General features: G+C 41.8%; 1 protein-coding gene across 1 annotated transcript in view; it reads left to right on the forward strand.

Moving 5' to 3' along the window:
• The window catches only part of LOC143041725 (uncharacterized), a 174,765-nt gene extending 169,685 nt beyond the window's left edge, over positions 1-5,080 (forward strand). Inside the window, exons 8-11 of the mRNA XM_076213738.1 lie at positions 1-171; positions 919-1,661; positions 3,002-3,078; positions 3,562-5,080. The exon at positions 1-171 is cut by the window's left edge and continues 230 nt beyond it. Of these exons, the coding sequence (XP_076069853.1) occupies positions 1-171; positions 919-1,661; positions 3,002-3,005 (918 nt within the window). The 3' untranslated portion in view covers positions 3,006-3,078; positions 3,562-5,080. The remainder of the gene's footprint in view (positions 172-918; positions 1,662-3,001; positions 3,079-3,561) is intronic.
• The last annotated feature ends 4,814 nt before the right edge of the window (positions 5,081-9,894 follow it).

Genomic DNA, 9,894 nt, shown 5'->3' on the forward strand with positions numbered 1-9,894 from the left:
ACCAACCAGGTTCTGAGTGAGAGGGAAGCCAACGTCCTGAGGAACAACTCCTGGTTGTATCACTACTACACGATGCAGTCCAAACTCCAATACGGCCTGGCCTACGAGGCCGCGCACGCGCAGCGCATGCACGCCGCTGCGGCCTACTACCCTCCTGTCATGACCTACCAGGTATGTATATGTACACGCCTATGAATATGTATATGCACATGCCTATGGATATGTTTATGCATACATGCATACATACAAACCTACATACATATACAACTCGGTGGGGTTTTGTCCAGTGGCGTGTTTCACAACATTCTACACACCATCTTTACTTATCTTACACTTACAACAGCACCTATATTTCATTTTAAACATCCGTCACACTATCTTGTCCGAGCGCAGATTGAGATACATAGTGACATAATGTCCGAGGTATTCTAACACATTTAATGTAATTTGATATAATTAATTTACTTGTATGATCTTCACAGCAATATTTTTGGGTTTCCTATAACACACTTTACATCATTTAAACTTAAGAAGCACATTTCCACAATTTCAAACTGTTAATTGGTATTTAAATTGTATCACTTTATAATGAATCAATTCAATTTATTGTATGCCTTTGCCCGACCTTCCCCGTACCCTGCTTACACTGTAGGAACGTGAAGTCGGTTTACCAATGTATACCGTCAGCTTCGACCCAGAGAGATATTTCTTTGCAGAAGCTTAAAGCGAAACTGGTCAGGAAAAAACTCGGAACTAGGCCCGTGTCTTCTAAAAACCTTTCTCATACTTCTGCATTACACATACATATAAACATACATAAATATATACATACGAACATAAATGTGCAAAAATTAACAGTAACCGTATTCTAATACCACACTTTCCGCTATGATAATTCGACTTTTTTCTTTTCTTCAGCCCGACCCAGCAGCATCTTATATGAACCACTCCCACTTGAACGGAACCCACTACCACCATCAATCGTACGGCGCGACCACGGGCGGACACACACCCTACTCCTTGGCTACACCCTCCCCCTACGCCCATCTTCAGCACTACCACCACCATTACTCAGTCAGGCTCCATCATAACCTCGATTATAAATGGGAACCTGCTTGGGGCTACTACGAGTCTGTAGGAAGCCATGCCGCGGCAGCGACCGCCCCTACCCTGGCGCCGCCCAACGCCTCGCACACCCACACCCACACCCACACCCATTCCTCGGCGCCGGCATCTCAGGCTTCGTCGTACCATCGTGGGTCGCGCACCAGCGAATCTCCCAAGGAGAGGCGATCCCCCTCGTCCTCCGGCTCAGGGTCGACCGAGGGCGGGGGAGTCGCCGTGGCGACGCCCGTCGCCGTCCGTGCGGCTCCAATGGGCGTGCACAAGGGCGTGGGCGTGGGAGGGCACGGCCTGTCCGAGGCGGAGGACACGGATCTGGATGCCTGGAAGTCGTCGCCGACGCAGGTGGTCCCGGACTACCCTGAGTACTCGCCCTTCATCACGCCGCCGTACTCGGCCACGACCCCCACCAAGCACCACGTCTTCACCTTCGAGCCCTCCGCCCACGAGTCCAGGGAGGCGGCGGCGGCCGCACAGGACCAACACGTCCCGAGCGTCGACACGAAGGACCTGCCGTGGTACTCACAAGCCTTTGTCAGGTGAGTAAGCACATGAAGCTTTAATGTCAACAGGCATACACATATGCAGTTGTACACATAATGAATATAGATGTACACATAATTGTATGCATTCGTAGACGCACACACGCATATATACATACACACACACACAAACACACTTGCATATTTACTCATGCGCTCACAAGTATAGATTACGAAACAAAAGGAAAATAATGAGTGAATTTTACGATCTGTCTCCAAACATGGTCATATATACAAATTTGAACGGGAAAAAATATAGATTCAAAGACATCCACACATTCATTTAGGGTACAGAAACAAATAGAATAATGCTTTATAAATATATGTACAAGCACATATATTTCATATATGCATAAGTACACGCATACGCGCACACACACGCATAAGCACACGTACACACACGCGCATACACACACACACACACACACACACACACACACACACACACACACACACACACACACACACACACACACACACACACACACACACACACACACACACACACACACACACACACACACACACACACACACACACACACACACACACACACACACACACACACACACACACACACACACACACACACACACACACACACACACACACAAACACACATTTAAATTTACCAGTATTGAGGTAAACAAACAAAAAATTCAAAACATACATATACACGCAAATAGGCGCGCACACACGCAAGGACATACGCGCAAGCACACACACACACACACACACACACACACACACACACACACACACACACACACACACACACACACACACACACACACACACACACACACACACACACACACACACATACACGCACGTACACACACATACACACACACACACACACACACACACACACACACACACACACACACACACACACACACACACACACACACACGTACACTCACACACACACACACACACACACACACACACACACACACGCACACAAACACACACACACAAACACACACACACACACACACACACACACACACACACACACACACACACACACACACACACACACACACACACACACACACACAGACACACACACACACGCGCGCGCGCGCGCATGCACACGCACACGCACAGACACACAAAGTTGAATGTAATCAATAATGAAGGAAAATTTACACATGTTTACGTTAGGTCATGGTCATTTACCGACAGACATTTATTAAATACATTACTTCGAAAGAAATACATGAATATCAGCTGCGCCATGAAAGATAACTATTTTTCTGCATTGAATTTTCTTGGAATAAATCGAAGTTGGTCCGTAGACTAATTTACACTTTAACGCAAATCCGCAGATAAAGAAGTCGTGTCATCGTTGGCATCCCCTTGGGTCGTCACCTTGCTGTTCTCAGGTGCCCCTCAGCCATTGTAGGTGAGTCACATCCTCCTATTGTCTTTGGTGCAACGTCTCTTTGTCCCTTCCGTAACGTTGCATTTTCCTGAGAACATGAGAAGTCTTGTCCAATTACTTCATACTACTTTTTTATTAATGCAATTGAACGCGCTATTCATGCCATCTCATTTTGTTTCTTGGTAAGAATTGTTGCGTCATTTGAATTTTCATGAGAACATGAGAAGTCTTGTAAATTTTTTTCCTTTTAATGATATTACTTCATAGCACTTTAATCTCTATCAATACAACTTTACGTCCTATTCTTGCCATCTCGTTTTGTTTGTTGGTAGAAAATATTACATAAATATTAAAACAATATAAAAAATGCAAGTTAATACAGTAGTCCAACTATAAGAGTACCAAAATTACTAGTACTGGTATTGATGGTAAAGCAATAATGATAAACTTTATATGAGCAAAGGATAAAGCCATTCACTTAAATCTTTATTTTACTCCCAACAGGCAGTTCTCTAGTCTTCGCTAGTCACCCGTCCATTCGCTCGGCTGAGTCTTCATGGCGACGACCTTCCAACTAACTCCAAACACCCTTTAAGTGCATATTACGTATTAGTACATTATAAGGAATATAAAGTCCTTGTTATCATAGGAGTGTTACGGCTAGCATTTTATTCCAACTTCTGGGCAGGAGAGGGTATCTTGTCGACTACCCTTTTCTTAGTAGATGAATACCATCTTACTATTAAGTATTACTCTGTTATCTTGGAAGTATTCAAGCCATTTCTCACCCCATCTGTCGTCTCTTCACACTCCAGGCTTTTTTTTTTAATCATAAAAAGCTTTTGGAAGTCGTAGGTAACGATATTTTTTCGAATAGATAGTTTTATTGCTCATTAAAAAAACACGATGAGAATGCACATAGTACATGTGTTCGGCTTACCAGGGTAATCTGTTTTATAACCATTAAGAAATGGCTCGTAGGAGTTAATTATTCTGTATACAATCCCTCATATAGTTTTCTAATATAAATATAAATGCATTTAGGACGCTTGTCAAATGAACTTTCCCCATCTTCTAACAGTTAATATCATTTTTAGAAACTTAATGAAATTCTACTTCTAATTTTTTACGCTTATGTTGCTAATTTGTTGATATTTACATTCCATGTAGATTAAGGTAACTAACAGAAGGGTGATAACTTTGTGAGATAAATTGAATTTCATTTCACAATTATACAAGAACTGTTTTATTTCGTATTTCTTTGAAAATACGCTTTCATCGGTATTATTTTGTATCATACGCTTCATAAAACTTTACTCATAAGGCATTTTGTAATTATTGAAAAATCTTACTCATCATATGACGTATTTAGATTTCATAGCTACTGTGATAGAATTTAGTATAATCTGTTTTACTTTTATTCTTTGATAAACAGGACTACAATGGTTTACTATTCTATATATTTTTGAATACAAAGTAATTAAGATCCCATAGCACATTCAATTAAAATAAAATCATATGCAAATAAGTGTTGAAATTTGTGCGGAAAAACATAGTCACGAGTGCAATATGTTTATACGCTCTGGAGACTTTGAAACACAGAAGGAAAACTGTGGCACTTGGGCGTGTCGTGTCTCATAAGTGATTACTTACACCAAACCAGTGAGCAATCCAATGCATTTCTTGTTCTCCAAAAAGAAACGACAAGAAGATATACGCCAGTGATTATCTTGCGCTTTATTACTAAGTAAACTTACGATTTTAATGTTACTGTAGAATATATATTTTACTTTATTGAAATTGTCAGTAACTTATTCGGGATGGTAATGATATTGTGCATAAGGGCAAATACCTATGCCTAGGTGACAAAATGTTCCAGTATTTCATAATTATGTCTTGTGACTAGACATTATGTTTTTTTTTTCATTAACTCCTTCGCTATATTTATAGAACTGTTCATATATTGTGTAGAGGCAATTGTCGCCTGTATATACATCACAACTAGATTCTAATCATATCTGAAATAAACCCATTAGTTGTTGTAATAAATTTTAATAGTCACCAATTATTTTTATATTACCCTTACAATAATGGAGAAAGAAAGAAGTTACGTTGATAAAGCATGCAACAAGGACACCTTTTAGTTCTTAATGATGTCGGAAATTAAAGAAAAAACCGGCCTGACAACATCATTAACTTCTCAATGAGTTGTGATACACACATACGCATGTAAACATACTGTATACTGAATCAAATGCATACATATAGATGCGTACACATAATTATGTACAGTATCTACACATGCATTTATACATACATATATACATACACAAGTATTCAGTATTTTGGTCCACTGCAGTACCGGTAGTCTAACCCGTAGAGGGGAGATGCAGCCTCTTTACTTCACCACTGTGGCTTGAAAATCCGACTTGATGAACTTGCATGGGTCGTGCGACGGTTACGTGGAGTGTCGAACATCATGGTATGGCTAAGGCTGTGAATGGAGTCTGAAACAAGTGCTCCATGAGCTGATCTGCTGCTAGACTTAAAATCAGCCATGCAATAGTAATATACTAAACCTGTAATGCCCGTCCGCCATTGCAAAGAAGGATTGGGAAGCCATCAAATGCGACTTGAGCAATGGTCTATAAACACCTATCAGTGGTCAAGCCAAGTATACATATACATAAATAGGAGTACATACACAAATACATAGGGACGTGCGTACGTACAGATTAACGTACATACATACATACATACATACATACATACATACATACATACATACATACATACATACATACATACATACATACATACATACATACACACGCACACACGCACGCACACACACACGCACACACACACTCATACACAAACATATACATTAAAACAAACACACCCATATACACATACACACACATAAACACACACACAAACACAAGCACATACACACAAGTACAATCACCATTAATGAAGGGATAAATTGGGGGGGGGGTCACCATGTAATGAAGAGGTGGGGGTAAACCAGTTTCGAATGTAAGGCCCTACTTTGGAGATACTTCTTTGTCTCTGTAGATCATGAGTCCAACACGTAATACAAAGACCATGGTAGTGAATCACACACACACACACACACACACACACACACACACACACACACACACACACACACACACACACACACACACACACACACACACACACACACACACACACACACACACACACACACACACACACACACACACACACACACACACACACACACACACACACACACACACACACACACACACACACACACACACACACACACACACACACACACACACACACACACTTGGTAGAGTCCCTGACTGTCACTGTCACTACGGCGGTCCGGGTTCGAATCCTGCCCAAGGCTGAAATAATTTCAGTATCGCTGCGCTTTGAGTCGTTACTCCAACTCTCGTGGACGGGGAGTTGGGGGTGTGTGCGTGTAAGGTCACAGCATTACCCATAGATCAGTCATACGAGCTCTGAGCTATCTTCCAGGAAGGAAACAGCTGTCGATCACGAGTCCACCATGTGATCCAAAGACCAAGGTGAATCACACACACACATACACACACACACACACACACACACACACACACACACACACACACACACACACACACACACACACACACACACACACACACACGCACGCACGCACGCACACACACACACACACACACACACACACACACACACACACACACACACACACACACACACACACACACACACACACACACACACACACACATACACACACACACTTGGTAGAGTCCCTGACTGTCACTACGGCGGTCCGGGTTCGAATCCTGCCCAAGGCTGGAATAATTTCAGTATCGCTGCGCTGTGAGTCGTTACTCCAACTCTCGTGGACGGGGAGTTGGGGGTGTGTGCGTGTAAGGTCACAGCATTACCCATAGATCGGTCATACGAGCTCTGAGCTATCTTCCAAGAAGGAAACAGCTGTCGATCACGAGTCCACCATGTGATCCAAAGACCAAGGTGAATCACACACACACACACACACACACACACACACACACACACACACACACACACACACACACACACACACACAGACACACACACACACACACACACACACACACACACACACACACACACACACACACACACACACACACACACACACACACACACACACACACACACACACACACACACACACGAGTCCGTCTTTTGGTTCATCTCTTACTCTAGCACTCATTCAAATCTACTCATATATATATATATATATATATATATATATATGTATATATATATATATATGTATATATATATATATGTATATGTATATATATACATATATATATCTATATAAATATATGTATATATACATATATATACATATATATATATATATATACATATATATATGTATATACTGTATATATATACATATATATATATATATATATATATATATATATTTGAGTAGGTTTGAATGAGTGCATAGATGTTTTAGAAAGAAGAGCTCAATGCTAGAGTAAGAGATGAACCAAAAGACGGAGTGGTTGGGAAGTATGGAGTGCCAGGAAAAAATCATTGTGGAGAATTGATGGTGATGTGTCTAGAAAGAAATTTTATGATAGTTAACGCAGTGTTTAGAAAAAAAGTAAAGCATATGTACACATGGGAGAGGGTGGTGGATGAAAGGGTGGTAGATAGGGCTTTAATGATCTATATAGTGATGCCCAGGAAAAGAATATGAAGAGTTTTGGGTGTACATGTCCTTAGGGGAAAGAATGGGGGATTATCAGATATTTTTTTGTGGAAGGTATGTTGAGAGTAGAGGATAGATGGAGAAAGAGGAAAGGGACAGAAGGTAGGAAGGTGCTTAGAGCAAACTGTTTAAATAAAATAGTTGATGATAGCTATCACAGTACAAGTACACTTGTGGATGGAAGGGTGGTAGATAGGTCTTTAATAGACTATATAGGGGTACCCAGGAAAAGAGTAGGAAGAGTTTTGAATGTACATGTTCTTAGGTGATAGAGTGGGGGGAAATCAGATCATTTCATTGTGGAAGGTAAGTTGAGAATGGAGGATAAATGGGGAAAGAGGAAAAGGAGAGAAGGTAGGGAGGTGCTTAGAGAAAACTATTTAAATAAGAAGGAAAAGGAGAAGGAGTGCAAGGAGAAGTGTAGGAGTTGGTGAAGAATGTAGTGGAAGTTATGGAAGAGGAATGGGGTGTTTCAATGAGGAAATGACAAAGTGTGGAAATATTGTATGTGAAACAAGGAAGATGGAAGGGAATAGAAGGAAGGATAATGAGTGGTGGGATAAATTGAGGAAGGTAGTAGAAGAGAAGCGAGCCTTAAGGGACTGGTTACAAAGTAGGATGAGAGAAAAATATAGTTTTAGATAGTTTTAGATACTTGGGTGCAAGTGTAGCAGGAAAAGGTGGAGTGAAGGTGGAGGTAGAATGTAGATTGAGAGAAGCGAGTAAATGCCTTGGTGGTTTAAAGAGTGTAATGAGGAATAGACATTTGGGAATGGATGCGAAGAGGAGACTGTATGAAGGAGTGATTGTGCCAACAGCACTGTATGGGGCAGAAACGTGGAACATAAGAGAAGAAGAGAGAAGGAGTTTGAATGTGTTTGAGATGAGGTGTCTGAGAAGTATGGTGGGGGTTACTAGGCTGGATAGAGTGAGAAATGAGGAGGTGAGGAGGAGAACAGGGGTGAAAAAGGATTTGGGAGATAGGGTTGATGAAAGAATATTAGGATGGTTTGGACACATGGAAAGAATGAGTGAAGAAAGACTAGTAAAAGAGGTATGGAAGGCAGATGTGGAGGGAGTGAACATGAGGGGACGTCCTAGGATGAGGTGGATGGATGGGGTGAAGGGGGCTTTGGGGAAGAGGGGAATGTCTGTTGAGGAAGGAAGGGAGAGGACGGAAGACAGAGGTGAGTGGAGAATGGTTGTATATGGATGATGTTGTGACTGCATGAGGAGGAATGGGCGGGGGGTGGGGGTGGTGTAGTATGTGTGAGTGAATTTTGACGCAGCCCGAAGGGATTTCTCCCCGTCCTCGCCTTATATGCAAAGGGGGACGGAGAGGGGGGGTCGCCGATTAAATGAAGCGGCCTTGCTGTGGATGTACTGTGTCTTGCGACACTGCTTCTGACCCAGGGCAGTGGGCAGGGTGCAGGGATGACCCGTCATCCAGGAGGTGCTCAGATGAGAGGGAGGGTGGGAGGGGTGTGGAGTGTATTTAGGGATGAAATGGGTGGGAGTGTTTTTATGCCTTTCCCTTTCTGGCTACCTCCCTTGGAAGGGGGAAAAAGCCTTGGTATATGTATGTATGTATCTATAAAGAAAAAAAAAGAGAAGCAAAATATAAGATAAAAGAGGTAAAAAAAGAGAGAAGTAAAATGGAGGACGAGTATGACAGAAAATTTGAAAGCAATAAAAAGATGCTTTGGAAGAAAAAAAAAAAGGGAGGCAAATCAAGTAGAAAAGAAACGGTAAAAGGCGGGGAATGGCTAGATCTTTACGGAAGAGGAGGCGGTAAGGAGAACATGGACGGAGTATTTTAGAGAGCTGTTGAATGTGAAGGACGACAGAGAAGGATTGGTGGTAGCAGTGAGAGGCACTAAGAAGATAACAGTGATGTGAGAAGAAAATGAAGGAGAAATAAGAAAAGATGAGGTTCAAATAGGTCTAAAGATTATGAGAACAGGTAAGGCTCCTGGACTAGATTGGTGTCATGCGGAATGTCTGAAGAAGGGACTGACTGGTGAGGTTGTTTAATGTGTGTCTAAGGTAGA

This window comes from Oratosquilla oratoria, chromosome 31, assembly GCF_046742065.1.
Source record: "Oratosquilla oratoria isolate Oo_2021 chromosome 31, ASM4674206v1, whole genome shotgun sequence".
Lineage (NCBI taxonomy): Eukaryota > Metazoa > Arthropoda > Malacostraca > Stomatopoda > Squillidae > Oratosquilla > Oratosquilla oratoria.